This window comes from Chiloscyllium punctatum, chromosome 45, assembly GCF_047496795.1.
Source record: "Chiloscyllium punctatum isolate Juve2018m chromosome 45, sChiPun1.3, whole genome shotgun sequence".
NCBI lineage: Eukaryota > Metazoa > Chordata > Chondrichthyes > Orectolobiformes > Hemiscylliidae > Chiloscyllium > Chiloscyllium punctatum.
In genome coordinates this window covers 60,324,246-60,350,986 of record NC_092783.1, presented here as the reverse complement: position 1 = coordinate 60,350,986, position 26,741 = coordinate 60,324,246, and the positions used below count along the sequence as shown (strand labels likewise).

At 40.1% G+C, this 26,741-nt stretch overlaps 1 protein-coding gene across 2 annotated transcripts in view; it reads left to right on the top strand.

Moving 5' to 3' along the window:
- rap1aa (RAP1A, member of RAS oncogene family a) overlaps window positions 1-24,311 on the top strand; it is a 140,999-nt gene extending 116,688 nt beyond the window's left edge. For both annotated transcript variants that reach the window (XM_072563892.1, XM_072563893.1), the window contains 3 exons: window positions 19,173-19,316; window positions 20,536-20,651; window positions 23,687-24,311. In XM_072563892.1, coding sequence (XP_072419993.1) covers window positions 19,173-19,316; window positions 20,536-20,622 — 231 coding nt within the window. In that variant the 3' untranslated portion in view covers window positions 20,623-20,651; window positions 23,687-24,311. The remainder of the gene's footprint in view (window positions 1-19,172; window positions 19,317-20,535; window positions 20,652-23,686) is intronic.
- Window positions 24,312-26,741: the final 2,430 nt, after the last annotated feature.

Genomic DNA, 26,741 nt, shown 5'->3' with positions numbered 1-26,741 from the left:
ATTCTGTCTGGATTGTATCTGCATTTATATTCCTTGAACAGATCGATACTTTGCACCAGACTCCAGATGTTGTGTCTCTGGTGTAATTAAAACATAACTGTCCTATTTTTATATTTTAATTATCCTCATTTGAAGATTTTATATTGGTTCTTCTCATTACTTGCTATGATATTAATGTTCAAATGCATTTTTCTGCATTAGTTTGTTTTATGTTCAGATGTCGATGTGCTTTCCTTCAGCATCATTATACTCTATAGTCTAGATTGGACAGTTTGTGGCCTGCTTAACGTAGTATACATATCTTCAAAGATGCAACTTTGAACAAATTACTTCTAAAGCATCTTTCCTGACCAACACTGTAAAGCATTTTACAGACAATGATCTATTTTTGAAGATGTATTATTTGGAAACAAATACAGCAAATTGACGAGATTGTCTGTCTGTATTTTGTTTTAAATATAAATCTCAGTCTGGACCTTATCACTTCCCTATTCTTAAATTTTTGCCCAGAGATTCGTCTGTGTAAGGGTTGGGGATGTATTCATGGAGTCTTGATTTAATGCCTCACCTAAAGGAACCAGCTTGCAACATAGCATTTTTACTACTGTACTCTAATGCCAGCCTGACTTGTGTTTTATGTCTCTGGATTTAGGTCTGGAAACACAGTTTGCTGTATTAACATTCGATGAGTCTATCCACTCAGCCCACACCTGATCCTGTTCCCTATCCTGTAAACTTTCTTTTCCACCCCCATCTTGTAATGAATGAGGAGGACTGTTGAAGCTTTGAACATCTATGAGTCTATCCATGCAATTGTGAAAAATGAATAGCTGCATTACCTGTGAAATTTGGCCAGTATATCTGTGACAGATGAAACAGGGGTCTGGGTTTTTATGAAATAGCGAAAGCATGTTTGGTTGAGCAAACCTAGAAGAATCTGAAGAATTCGCAAGTCTTTCCCATTGTAGCATTGCTGATATTAATCAAACTCAGCCTTATTTTTGCATGCACAATTGATTTAAGGAGCTTGTTATGGAATCTTCATCTGACGCATCCTTTTTAAAAAGGCAGATGGCAGAGGATGTGGTGGAGGCTGGTACAATTGCAGCGTTTAAAAGGCATTTGGATGGATATATGAATAGGAAGGGTTTGGAGGGATATGGGCCGGGCGCTGGCAGGTGGGACTAGATTGGGTTGGGATATCTGGTCGGCATGGGCGAGTTGGACTGAAGGGTCTATTTCCATGCTGTACATCTCTGACTCTCACTCTGATTTGAGATGGGTATTTCAACTTTTAGTTGGAAGTTGCCCTGGGGAGGGAGCAGTTGTGGACTCTGGTCTTGATCGCTGATGCTTCATGTTGCTGACATCTGTTGTGGCTGCATGTGTAAGCTATTCCCAGCTTTTTAATCATGAATGGAAATGTTACCATGTGCAAAATAAGACTCTCTTCCCAGTCCCTTCAAACTCCGTTTCCAGTTGCTGCTTCTGATTTGTGAAGGAAATAGTGGCTTCACATCTGTAGGAGATTAACCATGATCCTGTGTAACTGATTCAGCTGCTTCTTTGTTTTGAAACTACAGAATGTTAATTTTGGGAGAACTGGCTTGGAGCTGGAATGTGTATTGGGCCAGGGCTGATTAACTGGTATTGTGTATATAGTTATAAATGCAACTTGCATTTAGCATTGTTATTTGGCTGTCTCATGTTGGTTGACCTCTTATCTCTTACCGTTTCCAGGACCCTAATAGTTTACTAATTCACCATTTTGTCCTAGTCCACTGATCAGAGACATAGGAGATCACTAATATATGTTGGATTCTTAGGCAAAAGTGTTTCCTTGGATGTTAGGGTAACAGCAAATGGGGAACTATATCGAATTTGCAAAAAGTCTAAGTGCCTTGGAGAGGGGCAGGTAACAGATTCATCCAGAATGTTGCATGCCTGAGGAACTTTTCTCTTGAGGTTGCACTCAGGATATGTGGAATCTTTAATCTCTTACTGAAATTGTGTCCTATGATCCTGCTGCACTAGCTACCTGGATGATGGAGCAGTGCTCCAAAAGCTTCCAAATAAACCTGTTGGACGAAAACCTGGTGTTGTGATTTTTAACTCCATTGCAAAAGTCAAGAGGAGAATTAAGATTTGAGAATTTTGATTGGGCCCATAGACAGAGGGTGGTTGTAGATGGAAAGTATTCAGCTTGGAGCTCTGTGACCAGTGGTTTTCTGCAGGGATCTGTTCTGGGATCTCTGTTGTTTGTGATTTTTTTTTAAAATAAGACTTGTATGAGGAAGTAGAAGGGTGGGTTAGTAAGTTTGCCAATTACACAAAGGTTGGTAGAGTTGTGCGTAGTGTGGAGGGCTGTTGAAGGTTCCAACGGGACATTGACAGGATGCAGAGCTGGGCTGAAGTGGCAGATGGAGTTCAATCTGGAAAAGTGTGAAGTGATTCACTTTGGAAGGTCAAATTTGAATGTAGATTACAGGGTTAATGACAAGATTCTTGAGAGTGTTGGGGTCTGTCAACTTAAAGTTGCCACCAGAGTTGTTAGTTGTTCAGGCGTATAGTGTGTTGGCTTTCATTAGCAGAGGAATTGAGGTTAAGAGCTGAGAGGTTATGCTGCAGCTCTGTAGAGCCCTGGTAAGATCACACTTCGAATATTGTCTTCAGTTCTGGTTGCCTCATTATAGGAAAGATGTGGAAGCTTTAGGGAAGGTGCAGAGGGGATTTACCCTCCAGTCCAGGCAGCATCCTGGTATGTCTTAAAGATTGAGGGAGCTAGGTTTTTCTCACTGGAGCAAGGAATGAGAGGTGACTAATTTAGAGGTGTACAAAATGTTGAGCAGCATAGTGGTTAGATTAGATTACTTAGTGTGGAAACAGGCCCTTCGGCCCAACAAGTCCACACCGCCCCGCCGAAGCGTAACCCACCCATACCCCTACATCTACATTTACCCCTTACCTAACACTATGGGCAATTTAGCATGGCCAATTCACCTGGCCTGCACATCATTGGACTGTGGGAGGAAACCGGAGCACCCGGAGGAAACCCACGCAGACACGGGGAGAACGTGCAAACTCCACACAGTCAGTTGCCTGAGGTGGGAATTGAACCCGGGTCTCTGGCGCTGTGAGGCAGCAGTGCTAACCACTGTGCCACCGTGCCACCCACAGTAGCCAGACCCTTTTTTTTTCATGGTAGGGGGGCATAATTTTAAGGTGATTGGAGGAAAGTTTGAGGTGATGTCAGAGGTAGGTTCTTCACACGGTGGTGGGTGCATGAAATGTACTGCCAGCGGTGGTAGAGTCAGATGCATTAGGGACACGTAGGCACATGGAAGATAGTAAAATGAAGGGTATGTAGGTTAGTCTGATCTTAGAGTAGGATTTGATTAGGTTAGATTACTTAGTGTGGAATCAGGCCCTTCAGCCCAACAAGTCCACACCAACCCTCCGAAGAGCAACCCACCCAGACCATTGCCCTATATTTACCCCTTCACCGAACACTATGGGCAACTTAGCACTATGGGAAACCTACGCAGATACTGGGAGAGTATGCAAATTCCACACCGTTGCCCGAGGCTGGATAAAAGGTCTGAAGGGCCTGTGCTGTGCTGATCTAAACGTGATGTAATTTTCTGATGTGTTGTTAACTGAAAGATGCAGGTTTTAGTTAATAAAAGAACCAGAGTAAGATAACTTTTTACATAGTAAATGGCATTTGGAATGTGCTGCCTGAAAGGTGGAAGCTGACTTGATAGTAACATTCCAAGAAGAAATTGGGTTAACATTCAGAAGCAAAAATTTCAGGTATATGGACAAAGCAGAGAATTGAGATTAATTAGGTAACAATTTGAAAGAGGTTGAGATTGTGTACTAGATTGTGATTGCAAGATTTGTTTTAGTTCATGCATCCCTCTTTGTGCTAGTGTATTTTTGTCTATATATTTTCTAATGTAAAGTTGCTGCCTTTTGAAATACATGGTCCACTTTTGTTCCCAACCTGCTCAGCAGTCCTGTTTCATGCTAACTTAAAACCTTTTTAATGCTGTTTTATTGGTCATTGCACATTAAATGATACAGCATGAACCAATGAATGCAAGCTGTTGTGCTATAATGGTGAAAAGTGTTTGCCATGGAAATCCAGTTGTTGTGGTGTGGGAAATGGTGGCTGAGTGGTAATGTTGTTGGGCTGGTAATCCAGTGGCCCAGGCTCATGCTATGGGAGTTGGGTTCAAATCTGACTCTGGCTGCTGGTGGAACTTAAATTGATATGTGGAATTGCAGAAAGCCTCATCTTTCGCCTCGGAACACTTCAACCCCAGGGCATTAATGTGGACTTCAACAGCTTCCTCATTTTCCCTTCCCCACCTCATCCTAGTTTCAAACTTCCAGTTCAGCACTGTCTCCTTGACTTGTCTGACCTGCCTAGCTCCTTTTCCACCTATCCACTCCACCCTCTCCTCGACCTATCACCTTCATCTCCTCCCCCACTCACCAATTGTACTCTATGCTACTCTCTCCCCACCCCCACCCTCCTCTAGCTTATCTCTGTACGCTTCAGGCTCACTGCCTTTATTCCTGATGAAGGGCTTTTGCCCGAAACGTCGATTTCGCTGCTCGTTGGATGCTGCCTGAACTGCTGTGCTCTTCCAGCACCACTAATCCAGAATACCATTGTTAAAAACTATCTGGTTCACTAATGCAAAGTTTCCCTCTTAAGTGAAGGGCATTCAGATCCTCCGTAGTGTGTTGACTCTTAACTGCTGAGATGGTCCTAGTAAGCCACTGTTAAAGGGCAATTAGAGGTAGACAACAAATGCTGGCCTTTTCAGTGATTCTTGCAGCCTATGAAAGAAAATTCCATCTTGAGAATGATGGCCCTTTTGACTACTGTGATCTCTGCTTTGTGGGGAGGTATCACTTTAACCCCAGAATACTACCCTGGGATGGATTTGCTGTAGCCCTGATACATCTAGAAAATGTGCTTAAGCCCATATATAGTTTAAATCTAATGCTTTCTCATGTAGAGAAGCATTCTAGAATGTGTAACAAACTTTATCGTGGACAAACTATATTGCTGTTTTTAGTCTCAATTTATTTTTAAAAAGCTTTCATTCTCAGAATTGCAGGATGAGCTGGAACTTTAGAATGCTGCAAGTGGCAACAAGTTGTGTGGGTTTGCTTTGTTTAGGCAATTGCATCTGCCTTGGAAAATCTTTTTCAAGAAAATGGTCTATTTCTTTTGAAATCAGTTTCAGGAGTATATAAACTGCATTCTGCTACATATGTCAAGTGATTGGGGATAGGTGATTGATTCAGCATTAGTTAGTGACACCCACATTCCATGAATGAATTTTGAAAAATGCTATTCTTTTAATGGCATAAAGCCATCATTAAAATTGGATCTTCTAGATGCTGAGAATTTTCAGACTCCCTCTGATTTTGCATCCTACTGCAAAATTTGCAGGGTCCAGTTGTTCCATGCTGAAACATCCTCTCCGTTCTACCTCTAATGAAAGTCAGTAAATTCTGATGTTGGAGTTAACCAGGCATGGAATCAATAATTACATCAAAGGAGGCAACAGTTCAGCCCATCCTGTCTGTGCCAACTCTCCAAATGACCAAGTCATCTGGAGCCACTTTCCAAACTTCTGCCTGTAGTATTTCACATATTCCATTTTTAAATATTCCAATTCCCTCTTGAATGTCTCAATTGAACATATTTCCATCTCTGGCAATGCATTCCATTTAGATCCTAACCATTTGGTCACACTGTAGAACATAACTTGGAAAGTGCTATAGTTAACTAGTTAGTAGAGCTCAACAACAACTTCTAATGTCTGTAATGCTCCAAGGCACATCAAAAATGTTACAACAGAAAATGTGAGCTACATAGCAACATTGGGTGCAATCACAATGCTGGAGAAACTCCAGTCTGGCAGCATTATGTGGCGTGAACTCCTGTTACAAATCTGTGTACTGTTCTTAAACTGATGAATAAAGGCTTAGTTAGAGGTGATTTGAGTCATTTCATAGAAGAGAGAGGGGCAGAGACATGTAGAGAATACATTTCGGTGCCAAGCTCGTAGACCATTAAAGGCATGTTTGCCTATTGTAACATTTGAAGCAAGCATTCAGTCCGGTCTCTGCTGGGTTCATTTGACCCCGAAGCTGTTTTTCTTTCTCTATAGCCCTACAAATAGGAGGATTCAAATGGAGGCTAAGATAATCCTATCAAGGTGGTGCTAAAATAATTATTCATGTTAGTGCGCTGTACTGACCACTCTTCACTATTGAGATAAGTGTCCTTTTTTTAGGAATTTGCAATCAGCCTTTTCTGGCTGAATGTTTGTTTATTGAAAATAGTGGGTTAACTGGTTTTACATCTCAATCTCAGTACAAGAGTTTCTGTTTTAAAAGATTTATAAATTCACAGTGGAAGGCTTTGATCAAGTGTTAGTGGTATATTCCATAGAATCCCTGCAGTGTGGGAATGAGCCATTCGGCTGGATTCCACACCGACATTGAGAATTCCACCCAGACTCATCCCCCTATCCTATCCCTGTAATCTTGCATTTCCAATAGCTACCACACCTAACCTACACATTGCTGAACGAACTCTGCAATTTAGCATGGCCAATTTCCCTAACCTGCATCTCTTTTGGACTGTGGGAGGAAACCAGGGCACCTGATGGAAATGCACGCACACATAGGGAGAACATGCAAACTCTGGGCAGACAGTTGCCAGAGGGTGGAATCAAACCTAGGTCTCTGGCACTGAGGCAGCTGTGTTGCCCTAATTTGCTGGTTTCAAATGGCAATGTTGAATGTGAATGTAAGTCTGTCTTTTTTCTATGATATACATTTCGTTAACACGCACTAGCTGTAACACTGACAAATTGGGGGCAAATTTCTAAAAGGCAAACTTTTGAAATGCGTTGGCTTTAACGTGATTACATCGCCAACACTTTTGATGCAATTCCCCTATAATGTGGAGTTGCACAACAATGCAGCCATCATGTTACAGAAGAATTACCTGCAAAAGTGAATCGAGGGCAGTAATTTTTGTATTGAGTCCATGAGCAAAAGAAGATGTTACCATGTTATTAAATCTCCATTTTTAGTACCATTTTAATTTGAATGTCATACTGCAGTGCTGATGGATATAAAGCAGGCAGTATTTATCTTCAGTTTATGACCTATGCTGTCCTAACATTTTGCAGGAGCAGAGGCCACACCATTTATTCCAAATACAGTAAGACTCCAGAGTCTAATGCCATATGTGGGCATGCTAAAAGATTGAGTTTAATGTGAATGCCTTTGTTGTTCAATATGTACAGATCTCTGCAATAATTCTAAAATTTTGAAAGGCTTTATGCTGTACCTGGAAGTGATCTTGTTCTGCCTATAGTAAATTGAGATCAGATTATTGTCAGGTTTGTAAAGGGTACTGGTGCTATGTTTATATAAAAATTTCAACACACTCCTTGCATGCAGTGCCCCTGTCTAAATAGCTTAGTTTTGACAGAGATGGAGAGTTAGCTTGCCACTTGTATTCCACACTTTCACAGGCATTAAGATGAGAAATGCTTCACTGGAATAGATCATGTTTCCTGATACCTGTATCTCAGTGAGCATCTTTCAAAAATGTGTGCTTGGAATCTTGTTTTGTTCTGCAGAATTTTATGACCAAAAGCATTCTATTCCTTTCTGAATTTATGCTCGTTTGGAGAGGTTCTCAATGCCCTACTTTTCACTCTAGTTGTCCAAAAGAACAAACTTAACTAGTTTTTTTAAAGCCTCATTGTGTCAAATATGTAAACACTTCCCTGGCCTTGTGTTACTAATGTATAATTTTTTAAAATGAAGCTTGAATATTCAATGCTTCTCAACAGCACAAAAGCAAAAGTCCTATCAGCAAGTAGCAGCATCAAGGTGGTGCTGTCAGTCCTTGATACCTGATTATTGTGACTAGGAGAAAGTGAAGACTGCAGATACTGGAGGTCAGTCCAAAAGTGTGGTGCTGTCTGCCTGATCTATGCTTTTCCAGCACCACACTTTTCAAACTGATTTGTGTCCATGATACCTCCAGATTGAAGACTTAGAATGGTCAGTCATCTGTGAAAGTGATTTCACTGATTTATGTTGTCCAGATATCTTAAAAGGATTATTTTGGAGGAGCATGTATTAAGATTTAAGTTTTATTTAGAGTCTTACATGGCCCCTGAAAGTTTATGGCCAGTTAACCACTAGAAGTGGAGGAGCTGTTCTGGGAATTACATTGTGGATAAATGTTAATAAACGTAGCGTCAATATATGCAAATTTGATCATGGTATTGGTCCTTTAATGTTGTGTCAACAACTGTTTCATTTCAGATGATCGTTTTATGGTTTAGTAGTTGCCGGTGTGGGACCAGTTTGTTAGCAAAGCTAATGTCCAAAGCCTGACCTGTGTTCTAATAAAGCTTTCTACTGAGAATAGAACATTACAGCACAGTACAGGCCATTTGGCCTTTGTTTCCACAGGTCAGTGCAATCTGAAGCCCATCTATCCTACACTCTTCCATTTTCATCCATATGTTTATCCAATGACCATTTAAATGCCCTTGAAGTTGGCGAGTCTACTACTGGTGCAGCAGTGCGTTCCATGCCTCTACTACTGTTTATATAAAAAATACCTTTTGAAATCTATCCTATATTATCACCCCTCAATTTATAGCTATCTTCCCTCGTGCTAGTCATCACTATCTGAGAAAAAAGGCTGTCGGTGTTATCAGATCCCCTAATTATCTTAAGTCTCAATGAAGTCACCTCTCAGCCTTCTCTCTAACGAAAACATCCTCCAGTCCCTCAGCCTTTCCTGATAAGACCTTTCCTCCATACCCGGCAACATCCCAGTAAATCTCCTCCACCCTTTCCAAAGCTTCCGCATCCTTCCAATAATGCAGTGACCAGAAGTATACACAATACTCCAGGTGTGGTCAGACCAGAATTTTGTACAGCTGCAGCATGACCTCATGGCACTGAAACTCCATCCCTCTACCAATAAAAGCCAACACACTCTATGCTGCCTTAACCCTATCAACCAAGGTGGCAATTTTCAGGCATCTGTGTGCATGGACACAAATCTGTGTTCATCTACATTACCAATAATCTTACCATTAGCCTGGTACTCCGCATTCTTGCTCCATTCAAAGTGAATCACCACTCGCTTTTCAACATTAAATTCCATTTGCCAGCTCTGCAGCTTATCTATGTCCCTCTGTAACCTACAACATCTTTCGTCACTATCCACAACTCCACCGACATTAGTGTCATCTGCAAATTTGCTAACGCATGCTTCCACGCCCCCCTCCAGCTCATTTATAAAAATAACAAACAGCAGTGGCCCCAAAACAGATCCTTGCAGTACACCATGTGTAACTGAACTCCAGGATGAATATTTCCCCATCAACCACCAGCTTCTGTCGTCTTACAGCTAGCCAATTTCTGATCCAAACTGCTATATCCCCCTCCATCCCATGCATTTGTATTTAGTGCAATAGCCTACCGTGAAGAACCTTATCAAATGTCTTACTGAAATCCATATCCACCACATCAACGGATTTTCCCTCCTCCACCTGTTCAGTCAGCACGTCAAAGAACTTAAGTTTGTGATGCACCACCTACCCTTCAGAAAAGTGTTGACTACCCATAATCAACTTATTTCACTCTAGATAATGAATCCTATCTCTTATAACCTTTTCCAACACTTTACCCACAACCGAAGTAAGACTCACTCGTTTATAATTAGTAGGGTTGTCTTTACTCCCTTTTTTGAACAAAGGGGCAATATTTGCTATCCTGCAGTCTTCTGGAACTATTCCTGTAGAAAATGACGGCAAAGATCAAAGCCAAAGGCTCTGCAATACTAAAATACTCTTTTTTTTTTCCCCTGCATGGATTTATTTTTGAACTGTTTTCATCACTAGCTTCTACATTTCTTGGCATTGAGCAGATGACCTAGCTGGATGGCTTCTGCAAATACCAATCTTTTTAATGGCATGTTGCTAGGTGAGGCAAGAGTTGTCAGAGGTGGCTCTGATCCATGATTACTGAGATCTGTATGGTCTGGTTCAAGATTCCTGAGTTTCCCCCATTCCATGATTCTTGCATCTTATACTTGTTGCACATCTGGTGTGGCTGTTTAATAACTAGTTAATATTGTGATGCAGTTAAACTATATCTTTCACTATCTTTCCCTTTTGTTTCAAAGCTTATAGAGAGACAAAGTTGAATAGAGACTACTGTTTGCCAAATCTAAGAGGTAACTAGAGTTCTTATTGTTTGTTGCTTTAAAGACCCACTGGCAGACGGTGGGCTGCCAGATAAAGGCAAACTGGTTCATTTCTTCCTCCAGTTTTGCTGAAAGTTTGTGCAGAGTTTTGTCCAAAAAGGAAATGGACTCATGTACTGGTTGATTCTACTTTGTACTAATCTCCCTGATTTTTATTTAATGTGAGTGATTACCATGTTCCAAAGCCATGTACAAATGGTGAATAAGTGTTGAAAATGGCCAGCAGGCCTGGCAGTTGTGGAGAAAGTTAATATTTTGATTTGATTGCTTTTAACTTGATTTATTTTAATATTATAGATTTTATTACTTTTGGGATGTAAGTAAATGCTGAAGTGAGCTCAGGCTAACATCTCTGCTTTCAAACCTGCCAACCCATTATGGTGCACATCACTGGGAACCGTTATCTATAAGAATTTCAAACTTTTCCATCTAATCTCAGGGTGAGCTTAAAATTGCATGTGTGCTGCAAGCAATCTGTAAATGCAGTCATAGTATAACAAGGCCTGGTCTGTGAAGCATGTTTTGTATGCAGCAGTGAAATGGGCAACTTTGCACTTATGCTGCTGATCTAGCAATTGAAGTATAGTAAACAATAGCAGTACAGCACACTGGTTGAATACCTCCAGCTACAAGTTGAAAGACTTGCATGTGACTTACTGAGATATTTGTATCATTGGTCACAGGTGAGTTGCTGGAAGACTGTAGGTTGGCTAACATGGTGCCACTATTTAAGCATGGCAAGGACAAGCCAGGGAACTATAGGTCAGTGAGCCTGATGTCAGTAGTGGGTAAGCTTTTGGAGGGAATCCTGAGAGACAAGATGTACATGTATTTGGAAAGGCAAGGGATAGTTAGTATGGCTTTGTCTATGGGAAATCATGTCTCAAACTTGATTGAGTTTTTTGAGGAGGTAACAGGATTGAGGGCAGAGCAGTGGATGTAACCAACATGGACTTCAGTAAGGTGTTTGACAAGGCTTCCCATGGGAGACTGATTAGCAAGGTTAGATCTCACTGAATACAGGGAGAACTAGCCATTTTGGATACAGAACTGGCTCAAAGGTAGAAGACGGAGGGTTGTTTTTCAGACTGGAGGCCTGTGACCAGTGGAGTGCCACAAGGATTAGTGCTAGGTCCTCTACGTTTTGTCATTTACATAAATGATTTGGATGTGAGCTCAAGAAGTATAGTTAGTAAGTTTGCAGATGACACCAAAATTGGAGGTGTAGTGGACAGCGAAGAAGGTTACCTCAGACTGCAATAGGATCTTGATCAGATGCACCAATAGGCTGAGAAGTGGCAGATGGAGTTTAATTCAGATAAGTGCCGTGGTGCTGCATTTTGGGAAAGCAAATCTTAGCAGGACTTATGCACTTCATGGTAAGGTCCTAGGGAGTGTTGCTGAACAAAGAGACCTTGGAGTGCAAGTTCATAGCTCCTTGAAAGTGGAGTCGCAGGTAGATAGGATAGTGAAGAAGGCATTTGGGATGCTTTCCTTTATTGGTCAGAGTATTGAGTACAGGAGTTGGGAGGTCATGTTGCAGCTGTACAGGACATTGGTTAGGCCACTGTTGGAATATTGCATGCAATTCTGGTCTCCTTCTTATCATAAAGATGTTGTGAAACTTGAAAGGGTTCAGAAGAGATTTACAAGGATGTTGCCAGGGTTGGAGGATTTGAGCTGTAGGGAAAGGCTGAACAGGCTAGGGCTGTTTTCCCTGGACTGTCAGAGGCAGAGGGGTGACCTTTATAGAGGTGTATAAAATTGAGGCATGGATAGGGTAAATAGGCAAAGTCTTTTCGCTGGGGTCAGAGCATCCAGAACTAGAGGGCATAGGTTTAGAGTGAGAGGGGAAAGATATGAGACCTACAAAGCAACTTTTTCACACCGGGTGGTAGGGTATGGAATGAGCTGCCAGAGGAAATGAAGGCTGCTTTAATTGCAACGTTTAAGAGGCATTTGGATGAGTATCTGAATAGGAAGGGTTCGGAAGGATATGGGCCGGTTGCTTGTAGGTGAGACTAGTTTGGGTTGGGATATCTGGTCAGCATGGACAAGTTGGACCAAATGGTGTCTATGCTGTTCATCTGACTCTGTGTAAATGATTGTGACCTCTGGACAGTGTAAAGCTCTAAGTATTTTAAAGTGCAGTTGTTATTGTAATATAAACTCTTAATCTGCACACAGCTAAGCCTTGCAACCAAAGTATGGTGATAACATTCTGATCTGCTTTAATCATTTAAGCAATAGGATGTTGGCCAGGATACCTTGGTAATCTAATTTGCTCTTTGAAGTAGTAACATGTATCTTTTATGTTCCACCTGAGGGCTGATGAGTCTCTGTTTACTGTCCTAGACAAACTGTCTGTAAATACTACACATAAGCAGCTTTATACTAGTGTCAACCTACATTTTGGCTTTGAGTCTGTGTAGAGTTTAACTTGAATCCACTGCAACCAGATCAAATACTGCAAACAGCTACAGCTGATGTTATTAGACATATGTAAAACTGTGAAGCCAATTTTCTTCTCTAAGAAGCTACTCTTCTGTAGTGGTTATGTAGTAAATCAACATGCACTAATTCAGATGAAATATAGGATTGCTGGGCAGCTCTAAATTTGTATGCAGAGCTTGCTGATGTAGTTCAATGCCATTTTAAATTGCTATGTTGTGTACCCACTTCAACAATGGAGTGTGACGGTGCAAACTTGAATGTTTTTAATCAGTCTCTCCTGTACAGTGCTGCAGCTGCCAGTTCTGAGATGCTGTGATAAGTTTACAAAGGCAATTTCTGTATGTGGACATGACAATGTGTACACCTTTTTTTAAATTAGAGTAAATGTTCATTATGTGAATCATCTGGTGGGTTTGTGGTGGAAATTCTACGAAAACCTGTACATATCGTTTTTTGTATGCTCTACTGGGAGTGATGTGTAAAACTTAGTAACTCACTCCCCAAAGTTCTCTGAACCATGATGTCAATATGGCTCTCTTGGTAGAGAAGACTTTCCAAGAACTGAAGCAATCTTGGCAGATTGTATCTCTGATCCGCACTCGTTTATTTGAAGTTGTGTAGGCCCATGTGCACACCTGTTTGAAATACTTATTTAAAAAATAAGAAACATTTCATTTAACTTGCTTAGAATGTTTCAGACAGGCTTAAGAGGCAATTTTAATTGACATGCTTTATTTGGAATATTTGTAAGTTGTGTTGTACGGATTGAAAGTGTTTTAGTGTAGGCTTTTTCCTGATATAGGCCTCATCCACAGGTTTACTTGTCATCTTACCCTGTTGCTGTTTGGATGATTGGGTCGGAATTCTAGAAGCCTAGTCTAAAAGAAATACATTTTGGAAGTTATTGTACCATCTTCCAATCACAATTTATATTTCTGCCAGGCTATATTAGATTAGCACAGCAGTTCAGGCAGCATCCAACGAGCAGCGAAATCCCTGAACTGCTGTGCTCTTCCAGCACCACTAATCCAGTATTTGATTTTCAGCATCTGCAGTCATTGTTTTTACCTAATGTATTAGATTAGATTACTTGGTGTGGAGACAGGCCCTTCGGCCCAACAAATCCACACCGAACCCCCCCCCCCGTGCTGTGATTCTAACCAATGTTACTATTGGAAAAATCTGATCCCAGAATGAAATCTTGCATGATCAATCCTTTTTGGTTTTTAATGTGGCCATCTTTCGTTGAAGTGTTGTCATGCATGGCTGTAGATTTTGGTTTAACAATGAAAAACAAAGCAAAACAAAATCCTATTGACTTCCCAACATTATCAATTAAGTTAATTGAACTGCAAAGACTTTTTCCTTTCCAGTCTGATCTATAGGTTTGACTTAATTGCTCGGTTCCTGTCCTGAGCTGTGAAGTCTTGGTTTCTTTTGAAAATCTTTTTGAAAACAGTAGACTTTGGCTATCCAAAGCTGCAAATGCATATTTGTAAGCAAACACTCCTGGTCTGGAAGTATCATCACTACACTTTAACTGAACAGTAAAAGAAATATATTTTCTCAATCTCCCTTTTTTCTAGGAGAGACTATTTATTTCTAATTTCAATCAGGTTTTCCAACTGAACCCCAAAACTTTGTTCATACTTGATACTGCTAAACTAATGGCTTAAAGTTTTGTCTCTGGTCATAAACTCCACAAAGACAAACTTCCATCAACACTCCAGGAAGCTGCTTATTTGTTCATGGGAGGTGGGCAACACTGGCTAAACCAGTATTTGTTGCCCATCTGCAGTTGCCCTGAGTTAAGAGTCAACTGCGTTGCTGTTGGTTTGGAGTCACATAAAAGAATGTTAGTAAACCAGATTTTTTTCCCCCCAATGATTGACACTGGTTTCGTGGGCATCATTATTTGTCATAGGAACAAGAGAAGGCCATTCAGTGATATCGTGGCTAATCTGTGCCCAATCTCCATATATAGTTGGTTCTGCTATAACCCATTTCTTTAACGCAAATTGGCTTTGTCGCAAATGAAAAATTTAGAGCGTTATTTACAGAGCACTAACTTTCTTTACCTGTAATGGCTATTTTGCACATCCGGCCACATTAGTTGAAATGGTGCAGCTATTGCACAATTTTCTTGTAACGCGGGATCGCATGAGAACTGAACTATCGTGTTTTATCAGAACAATTGTGTACCTGTATTTGGCCCAGGTCCCTGTTTAATATCTTCAGCTTAACAAAAATGTATCTATCTTGGATTTAAAGTGGCATGATCCACCATCCATTGCTAGAGCAGTTTGATCCTAGACTATTTTCAGACTGTGTACATCCTAGTTCTAGAATCCCATCAGTGGAGATAGCTGCTTTTATCTACTTTGCCTTTTTCTGCTAAACTCATTTGGTTCCAGATTTTGGAAAAAACATTATTCAAATTGCACCATCTCCCATGGCAGTATTCAAACCTGGGTCCCTGGAAGATGACTGGATCTCTGGATTACTTGTCTAGCAATAATATCACTAAGCATTTGCTGCTTTAGGTTTCAAACCTGATCTGAGACAAACTGATTTAAAATTACTCTGAAAAGACAGATCTGTTTCTTTAAGCACCTTCGCAAAAGTCAGCCAACACCCATTTGTCATTAATTTAAAATCCAAACTCTCCTCTTTGTCCGACTTTACCATAACTTGAAAAGGGTTACTTTATAAGATATTATCTTAAGATGTCATTGGGTCAATTCCATTGAGCACTTTTGTGGAAATAATGTGCACAAAGTACCATCTGTTTTTAGATTAGATTACCTACCGTATGGAAACAGGCCCTTCAGCCCAACAAGTCCCCTGAAGAGTAATCTACCAAGACCCATTTCCCTACCCTACATTTTAACTAATACCTGTTCAAATAGTCTTTTGGGATTTAAGTACAGCAACAAAAAGGACATTCTTAATTTTGAGTTGTAAGCTATTTTAAAACCTTGTGTGTCTTGGGCCATCACCAGCTTGACTGGTTGTAAGTTTTCAGGCTATGCAATGCTGAAAATATTTACTATATTTGTCATGTTCCTGTAATTACATGCTAGTTGCTAAAACATGTTGTGTACCTGCCTTTTTATATTTTAAGGTTTTGTAGGTGTCTGAATGCTGTACTCCAGGAGTAACCTTATTTACATTGCTTGACTCTTGCTGAGTTGGAATTTTGACGAATTTGTTTAGGGGAAGGCTTGACACATGTCTGAATACCTGCACACTAAACTCACTATGGGTATAGTGTAGGAAAGTGGAATAGATCAGCTAAGATTACATTCACCAGCAGAGCAGGCTCAAAGGGCAATGGCTTCATCCTATAGTATGCAGTTTCTTTGACTATTGAGGTTGAGCAAGCTTCAATTCACTAAATCAATCCACTACAGAACTCCATTGAAATTGAAATACTCAATGGCTATCATTGGGTTGTCATTGCCAGTTCAGAGAACCACCATTACTGCCTCTGGGAATTGAAAGATAAATGCAGTGTTGTTTATCTGGCTGTGTCCAAGAGTTAATCATGAAGTACTTTTTAAGAAATCCAACTTTTTTCATTTTTAACAATGATTCCAAATTAGGCGATTGAACGGAAATTCTTAAGAATGGTTGTCTGCCCTGGGATTTATTAAATCTCAGCTACGTCCATCATGCTAGTAATGGGATTCCTTAAACTCCAGCCAGTACAACTGACTTGTGCAAAATTGAAAAATCTGTGCTGTACACCCCTAGTGTATTACTTATTGGGTTATGTGGTAGCTGGATATCAGGTGGCTCTGGGAAGCTTGAAGTGAGCTAGCTTTCAGTTGGTAATAGAAGTGCTGCTACTCTTTTTAGGTTTCATAATGTGCAATTAAAAAGAGATTTAATGGACTTTGTAATAGATACTGAGTCTGTTAAGAATCATTTAGGCACCCTCCCATAGCTTTGAATCTCTGCTACTTTTTTTCGTTCCTTTTCACTTCAGTCTAATTCAGGCAAGATTTTTTATTCACTGTGGGTGATTCCAATTAGTGTTTGTTGCATGTCCCTAGTTGCCCTTTAGGTGATGAGTTGCCACCTTTGAACTGCTGCAGTCTGTGCTGTAGGTAGTTCCACAGTTCTTGGAAGGCATTTCAGGATTTTGATCCAGTGACTCTGAAGGAATGGCGATTATATTTCCAAGTCAGGGCCGTGAATGGCTTGGAGTGAAGCTTGCAGGTGGTGGTATTCCCAGATATCTGTTGCCCTTGCGTAGATGGAAAGGGTCATGAGTTTGAAAGATGCTGTTTAAAGATCTGTCAGTGAATTTCTGCTGTGTATCTTGTAATTAGCGCACTGCCACTGAGTCTGGTGCTGTAAGTGGATGTTAGTGGCTGTGGTGCCAATCAAGTGGACTGTTTTGGCTTGGATGATAAGCAGCTTTGTTGGTGCTGCGCCCATTCAGACAAGTGGGGAGTATTCCATCACACTGCTGACTTGTACCTTGTTGGTGGGCAAGCTTTGGGGAGCCAGGAGATGGAATCCTGTGAGTAACTCTAGTCTCTGACCTGCTCTAATATCCACTGTACTTCTACAGTGAGTGCAGTTGAGCTTCTGGTCAATGGTAAACCCCAGGATGATATGAGGATTCAGCCATGGTAATGCCATTGACAAACTGTTGAGGGGCAGTGGTTAGACTCCATCTTATTAGGGATGATATTGCCTGGCATTTGTGACATGCATGTTACTTGCCACTTGTCAGCACAAGCCTAGATATTGTTCAGATGTTGCATTTGAAGATTAATTGCTTTAGCATGAGTTTGTGAATAATGCCGAATATTGTGCAGTCGTTGAACATCCCCACTTCTCTCTCTATCTTCTTCATGCCCCCCCCCCCCCTCTACCGCCGCCCCAATGGAGGAAAGGTTATCAATGAAGCAGCTGAAGCTGGTTGAACCTAGGAGACTATCCTGAGGAACTCAAGGACTCTGGCACAGTGGTAGTGCTTCTACCTCTGAACCAGAAGACCTTGGTTTGAGTCCTATCTTTTATAGAGGAGTGTTGTAGCATCTCTAACCGTGTTGATTTAGCAAATAAATCTTTCCTTTGGAACTCGCGCAGAGATGCTCTGGTGATGAGATGACTAGCCTCCATCAATCACAGCCATCTTCCACTGCTGTGGGGATGCTAGTGTTGAACTGATCAAGGTCAGAAGCCACATGGCATCAGGTTATAGTCCAACAGATTTTTGAAATTGCAAGCTTTTTGGAGCACTATTCTTTTGTCTGGTGAAGTGGAGCAAAGTGCATATAGACAGAATATATAGGGGGAGAAATAATGGGCAAGATAATTCCAAGTAATTAAATGTCAACGGATTTACAAATCGCGTAAAGCGTCAACAGCTGAATAACAAGTGTAGAGTTGTCCTGTGAACAGATTAAGACAGAAGGATAATTACAAATCAGAAAGGTGCTAGAGCCAAACTAAGTGGCTGGAATAACAGGAGTAGGTATCAAACACATGACCAGGGTCTAACCAAAGTAACAAGTAATCCAAAACTGTACAAACTAAGGTAGAGAGAGAGCAACAAATAGGGTAATGGTGTCAAAACAGAAGTGAGGGTTTTATAGATACCGAAAAGTATAGTGGGGTTACATATCACACTACATGAACCCAAGATTGTGGTTGAGGCCAGCATCATGAGTGGAACTTAATTATCGGGTTCTGCGCATTGCTTCTGCACTGTCATATATCTCAAAGACTGCCTTGGACACTCTTAAATATCAGAAGCTGAATGACCTTAACAGCTCAAGTGCTCCCTGACTGGGAGGGAACACTGCTGCCTGACAATCATTGCATGGTGTCTATTCGTCCATTGTCATAGTGCCTGCATGGTCTCACTGACATACCATGCCTCAGGGCATCCTTTCCTGCAGCATATGAGGCAGACTATGTTGGCAGAGTCACATGAGTATGTACTGTATGCATGTTCTCAGGTGATATCCGGTTGGACTTGTTCTGCTTTTTGTATACAGGACATAGGCAGCTTTCCATATCGTCAGGTAAATGCCAGTGTTATGACCATACTGGATTAGTTTGACCAAAGAAGTAGCAAGTTCTGGAGCAAAGTCTTTGGTACTGTTGCTGGAGTTTGTTGTTGGCTATAACTATGGCAGTATCCAGTGCCTCCAGTTATTTCTTGCCATGATGTCAAGTGAATTGAATTGACTGAAGGCTAGCATCTGGATCAGATTATTACAATCGAAATAGCATCTTTTCATTTTACTCATTGTACAACTTTGTCTTAAATCAGAAATCAAGTTAAAATTTAGAACATCTGAGTCTGTCACTGATAACAGCCTTGCACTGCTGCTTCTGTTTTGTTTCCCAGGTTCCAATGATTCTGGTTGGCAATAAATGTGACTTGGAAGATGAGCGAGTAGTGGGCAAAGAACAGGGCCAGAACCTAGCAAGACAATGGAACAACTGTGCCTTTTTAGAGTCTTCTGCAAAGTCAAAGATCAACGTTAATGAGGTATGGCTAGCTATTCTCTTTGGTGCTGTTTCCTGATCACCTTCGACTTGATCATGGCCCAGAAAACTACCTTATTTAGGATCATCTCCTTAAAGAGGAAAGGGAAGAGAAATGGAAAATTGTCACTCCCACTTGTTTGAGTTGAGTCACATGAAATAGACAGTTTCACTGTCTAACCATGCAATACCTAACCTTCAGAGCGCTTACAGCATTTTGAATGAACAATGGACAGTGTTCCATTCACTAGTGGTTTCTCTTGAACGCTTTGTTATAACCATGCAAAAAGAAAAATTCACAAACCAATTTAAGGTCATTATGTTTTGCACAATATTGAGATGTTCAAGTCCCTGACAGATAGCAGACTTTTGTCAGCGCAGAATGGGTTTTGGAGCCTTGGAAAAGTAATGTCTAGTGTTTTGTTTTTATTCATGGGATGATGTAACATGGGATAAAATAAATTGACCTGACGCTTGATGAAGCATTTGTGTGGCATGCCCTGGTAAGAAACTTGGCTTTGCGATTACAGTTCTATTCTAGGACAGTTTCACATCAGCAAAGTCAATTTTTGCCATCTCCTTTCTGGATGCTCGTCCTGAATATAACTCCTCCCCTTTGAATATTTGTCTCTTTCTCTGACCCAACAGTTTTAAATGAAAAGATTCTCCAGATTAGTTGTTCTCACTATCATTGGTATCCCTCCAATCCCCTTTCATACACCACCTCTTGAGGGAATGTCTTTCTAACATCGGGACAGCTTGATGGTCTTTGTGTGGGCCAATGCTCGTGAGAGTTCAACCTGACCTTACTTTTCAGCTAACTACCTTGAAAGTATATGCTTTAGCAGTGTCTGGATTGTCAGTACATTGAATATGGTTGAATTTTCACCAAGTGAATAGGCAAGGTGGGTCTAAACTACTCCAAACCATACTACTTTGCAGAAGCAAAGAGGTGATTAAAGTTTCCATTCACTTGTCTTAAAATATTCAGTGAACTAATCCAAAGAGACTTGCATTGATGCAGCTTTTCTCTGTTCCAAGCACTTCAAATCTAATTAAGTACTTAAAGATGTAATTATTATTATTTTGTCAGACAAAGTGCATCTACCACGACATCCCTTTTATGTAACAAGTTGTTGTGCAGCAATATTTTCCCCATTAGTGTTGAGTAAAATGTCTCATCCTAATTTTTTGCGATCAAAAATGTTATTTTCCTTCTGCAGATCTTTTATGACCTGGTCAGACAGATCAATAGGAAAGCACCAGTGGAAAAGTGTAAAAAGAAGAAATCCCAATGTATGCTGCTTTAAATGTCTGCTATGCAGCAGGTCTGAGCCAGGTAAGATATTGAGGGAGTTTGTTCAACATTGAAGGGATTTCTGTAGAAATGCCACCTGCTGCTTAAATATGGCAGTGCCACCTTTTGGGTTCCTGCTTTAGCTGTAATTACTTTTTTTGATCTGGCCTGTGCTGACTCTGCCACAGTTGAGCCTTGGGTCTCACAGTGAGAATAAACAGCTATGGTCTAAGTTTACTCCTACCCAGTGCAATGAAAAGTTGTCTTCTGAAAATGCACCTAACCAGTTCGACTGAAGGGAACTCCCTTCCCTTGAATTGTAATCTGGTTTCCAGGTACTGATTTAGCTTGATGTATGTTTCCATGTTTTCTTTGTCAGCGATGGGGAATAAGAGGCTTTAAAGGGGCAAGTACTATTTCACACAGGTACAGTGTTCAATATTTTCTGCCGGCACAAACTTTTCTGGATTAAAGGCAGTACACAAGAGGCATAGAGATGCCACTTCAATTTTTATACTGGCAAATTGTGACAAAAAATCTCAAATTTGTAATTCTGTTCAAGTACCAAAGGGCAGATTTATCTTGCATCTGCCAGAAATGCTTTGACAAGCAGTTGAGATGGTAAATTGCATGTTGGCCTTTTTTTTCCAAAGGATTGAAGTGCAGAAGTAGACAGGTCTTGGTAAAATTGTGCAGGTTTATGATGAGATCAAGGCTACGTACAATTTTGGTCTTCTCTATAGAGGGTATACCTGCTTTCAAGATGGTATAGCAGATGATTCAATAAATTAGTCCCAAGGATAGGACTCTCTTGGTAGATCATGTAAATTAGGCTTCTGTTCTGAGGATCGCATGAGGGATGATCTCATTGAGATGTACAAGTTTCTGAAAGGGCTTTACTGGATAGATGCTGAGAACTTTTTTCCACTGATTGGCGAATCTAAACGTGAATGCATCTTTTGGGGTGAGGGGCCAATCATTTAAGACTGTGAAGGAATTGCTTCACTCCAGGCTCACTAATCCATAGAATTTTTTAACTCCAGGTTGAGACACTCCATTGTCTATCACATGCTTAAAATGTGTCAGATCTTTGGTGTCTAAGGAATTTAAGCAAATGAGCAGTAGTCAGAAATTTAAGTTGAAGCCCAAGATGAATCAGGATTGTTTTAAATGGAAGACCAGGCTCAATGACACATTTTTTAACTTGTGTTCAAATTCTAGAGTCATAGGGATATGCATCTTTTCATGTACATGGAATGGTTTGTAATATAGTCACTGCATTGCAAATTGAATGACTTGTGTTAATTCCTTGCTGTTGGTTGAACTGCTCTGCTTCAATATTGTGATCCACTAGACTGCATGAATGGGGGATTGCAGTTTAACAACCTGCCCAAAGTGACTGAACAACGCTCTTGCACAATGCTTGCTAGTCATCCATTCAAGTTTTGACCTTACAGCCTTCAGATTAGAGATCCTAATATGGTGGGGCTAATATAGAATGGTAATGTGTGTATTTTTAATCTATCTGAGTCATGTTCTGTCCTCTGTGCTGAATGTTTCCTTTCTTTTGCATAGCTTCAGACTTTTAGCTATAACTGAGTTATGCTTTGACTAAAATTTAGTGCAATACCATTTAAAGAGTAGTCAACTTTGTTGACAGTTCATACGATGCAGCACCCTTTTCCTTTAGTCACTTCCAGAGACATCTTTGAGAACCTTGGTAAATGTATGAATAATAGGAAAAAATAGAAATTTAAATAATAATTGCTATTATCACATTCTGGTGAAGTACTACTTGTAAAATTCCTAATGACTGGAATTTTGGTACTGAACTAATTTGCTTTCTCCTTTTATTTTTTATTTTTTTTGCAGTTTTAATTCTTGTTTGTAATCTGATTTTCTGTCCGACGAACCGGACAGATCTGTTTCAACATGCTACAATTTGTAAACTCCCTGATTGTATCCTGTATCTTAGTTACTGTGAGGAGCAAAGTGAATTTTGGTTGTCATTCCTCCCACCACAACTGACTCATGTTTACCAGCACTCCCATTGGAAAGAAAAGCATCATAGCATATGCTATATATATATATATAGCAAGTTGGTCAACTCAGATTCTGTGTGCCAGTGTTTATGCTGTATTCCAATCATCTTTCAACCTCCAATCAGAGCATTTCTTGTTTGCCTTTTTGTATGTTTATCTGGACCCTCTTTAATTGCATCTGTATTTTGTTTAAAGTTTCAACCACTCCATATGATAGCAGTTTCACATTCTTAGTACCTCCTGTGTAAAATCACTTGTGAATCCCTCTAACTTTTTTTAAAGTTGTTGATGACTCGTCTTATTTTCGTGCCCTTGGTTGTGGTCTTCCCTGCAAGTAGAAACATTCTTTCTGCATCCATTCTATCTAAACCTTCATAATTTTAAATGACCTTTTTTTTTCAGGTCACTTCCAGACCTGGCTGTATACTCTTTCTTGATAGCTAATCCTTGTGTTTCTGCTGTCATTTTAAATCTTTTTATTTTCCTCTCCAGTGCCATTTCAATCTTATAATATGGTGACTGGCATTGAGCACTTTGACTAACAGGAGCTTCCCTGAATTAGTTTTTGTATGGGAATGTACATGGTCAGAAGGAAATGTTGCAGTCTTGTTCAATCCCCAACTTCTCTCATTCTATACTCCTATCCATGCACATTCCTTAGATATTTTTCTCTACCAACTATGTGCTAGCTCCTCTGTTAATAGTACTGTATGGCCTTCAACCACTAACTATCACTGCCTACGGTTTGATAGATTCCCATTAGAAGTCTGGGTCTGCTTTTTTTAAACAGTTGAATTTTTCACTGGGATCTATGGCAATGTTGAATGTGATGTCTCCTGGACTCTGGAGATATATTTAAATGTTTTATGGAAGCCCCTCTTCCCACTTTAGTTTAATTTAGAGACTTCAGCTTTGAAGCTTACAGGACTTTGATCCATTACCAAAGGAGATGGTGTTTAGTTTACTTGTATTTGTAATTTTGCATTCGATGTATATCTTGTTCTGAGACTTTCTTTTTCCCATTGCTGTTTACAGGTATGAAGAACTGTTGCCTAATTGGAAAGTGCCAGCATTCCAATTTCAAAAAAAATTAACATATCTGAAGAGGCTTCACCCGTTTTTATATCTTCAATTTAAAAAGAGATCTCCAGAAGACAGTTTGCACATACTGTTCCTGAAATTTGCCATGTGCATCGCTTGAACAGACAGTATTTTCACCTTTTTGCATAGTGGTTATAGCCAATGTGGATTTAATGATGAGTTTAGTTGTATGATTATACAAAAAAAAAGCATGGACACATTTCCAATGTTGTAGATGTTGCAAGTGAAATTAAGAGTTGATTACATATTGGCCTTTTATCATCGCACCTCTTCTCCCTATCGAGCACTAATAGTTCACGGATAGTTTTTGACATTTTTAGTCCATATTGTTCCCTAATGGACTTCTCCCAACAGTTAACATCTACTTTTGGTCATTGTGGCTCCGTTTTATATTGGGAAGTTACAAGATCACTTTTACTTTCACTATACAATTGTATTCTAATTAAAATGTTTTGTGCATAATGCTTTGGAAAAATGGGTCTTTTATAGGAAAACTGTGGAAAGCTGATTTCTATGTCTCTCTCAAAGCTGAAATATATTATACTAAACCAACTCTAAACCAGTTTCTTTGGTCTATTTTATTTTTCCAATCTGGTTTTTGAATACTATATTGTGCATCAGATTGTTGCACTGTAGATATGACAGAATATTCCCTTCTCCAATATAGACCTCTTGCAGTTCCAGATATTAGTCTGTTTCTGTCTGTTCTCTTCCAGCCTATCTTAACCCCCCTCTAATGGATGACTTCTTGAGAGCCAGCAGCTTAAAAAGAATTTCTGAATCCTAGACCAGGTTAACACCAAAATGTTCATCGTCTGAAATTTCCACATTGAAAACTTAAGAAATGTGAGGACCTGTACTGTTATAGATTTTAACCCTTTTAGCTTGTTTTGTCCGGGGTGAGTTCTTAGGTTGAAACACGTTAGCATTTGTGGTAGCAAACATTTGATGGAAGTGAACTTATAGGAATAGACTTTATTTAATTATTTTGAAGTGTAATTTTCTTTAAACCTCCTGTGTCAGGGGCTTGGGTCCAAAAGAAGTAGAAGTTGTCTTTATCAAATTATTTATCTTGTATGTTATCACTCGCATGAATGCTGGATGGACTGACTGAATTTTTTTTGAGAACTAGTTATCTTGACATCATCCATTTCTAGTTGTAATATCACTCTGGATATCTGGTTTAAACTTTTGAATACTTTCTAATTGGATTGACGGTTGCTTGTGAATTTAGGTAAAATGGGTACGTTCTTGACACTCTATTCCAATTGGGTTAATGTTCTAGATTGAGACTGTCTTTTATTTTATCCAAGAATTGCAAATGCTGGAGATCTGATAGTGCTGGAGAAATTCAGCAGGTCTGACAGCATCTGTAGAGGCAAAACCGTTCACCTTTCAAGTTCAATGGCCCGTCGTTAGAACAGAATTGTGCATTTTATCAGCAAATGTCCACTTAATCTTTATTAAAGTAGTAAAATTATTAAAGCCTTTGATAGTTGGGCCAAATTGTGTCAGGGTTTAGGCTGAGTGGACCAGAAGTTTGTTTTTTGGAATGTCCAAAAGGGACAGTTATAGATGGGCAGAGAAATGGCAGATGAAGTATAATTTGGATAAGTGAGGTGCTGCTGTTTTTTTTTGGGGGGGTCAGATATTAAGGAAAAGTATACAATCAGTGGCAGGACTTTGAACAGCTTTGACTGATTGGGGGAGGGGTGGGGGGGGGGGGTGGAGAAAAGGGAAACATCTTGGGGTTCAAGTGCATAGCTCCCTGAAAGTGGCCACACAAGTAGTGTGGTAAAGGAGGCATATGGCATGCTAGCCTTTATTGGTCAGGGCATGGAGTACAAGAGGCAGAATCGTCATGTTGCAGCTTTTATAAGATTTTGGTTAGGCCACATGTGGCATATTGCATTCACTTCTGATTGCCACATTGCAAGAAGGATGTGGAGGCTTTGAAGATATAGAAGAGGCTTATCAGATGCTGCCTGGATTAGAGAAAATAAGCTATATGGAGAGGCTACAAAAACCTAGAGTTTTCTCTGGAGTGGCGGAGGCTGAGGAGAGACTTAATAGAAGTCTAGAAAAATTAAGATGCATAGATTAGGGTTGACAGTCAGAATCTTCCCCAGTGTTGAAATGCCTAATACTAGGTAGCGTGCATTTAAGGTGAGGGAGAGATCTTGTTTTACATTAGTCAGTTTCTGGCATGTGCTGTTGGGGTGGTGATAGGGCATTTAATGGGCTTTTAGAGAAGCCCATGAATATGCAAGATATGGACCACAGGCAAACAAGGATTAGTTTAATTTAACATACATTTGCATGTTATCACAGTTTGGTGTCGTTTAGGCCTGTACCTGTGCTCTACTGTTTTAGCTTCTAAGGTGAAGAAATAAAAGATATTTAGAGACTTTTACCATGTGGAATAACTGAGCTCAAAGGCATGGATTTTGAGGAAAGCCTGACCAGAAAAGGAATAGGAGGATATTCTGATGGGGTGAGAAGGTGGGTGGAAGAAGGCTTGAGGTATAAACAGCATGAACCAGTTAGACTGAAGATGTATTTCTGTGATGCATCTTCGTGTAATATTTATTCTGTTGGTGTAGCGTCATCACTGAGAGAAACAATCTGGGTGTTAATAGATTGGCAGATCTCTCTACAATAGCATAACCCCAGGCATGTGACAGTGATACTGTGTTTTGACTGGAGCTGGCTATTCATGTGCTCTGAGCCTGTGCGCACACCTCTGCTGGCAGGTAGAGCACACACTTAATTCAAATCTGGCCAAGTTATTTTTCTTTTTCACAGCACATGAACATAGCAGCTGGTGTGAATTATGTTTTCTAATCAGAGCAACTTTCTCTTGGATAATGAATACACAGGTGCCATGCCACTTAGCCATGCACACCTTTTATTTTTAAAGTTATTCATAATGCAGGTTTGAGCGCATTAATGGCCACAACCCTTGTACTCCTGCAATCTGGTTTTTTGA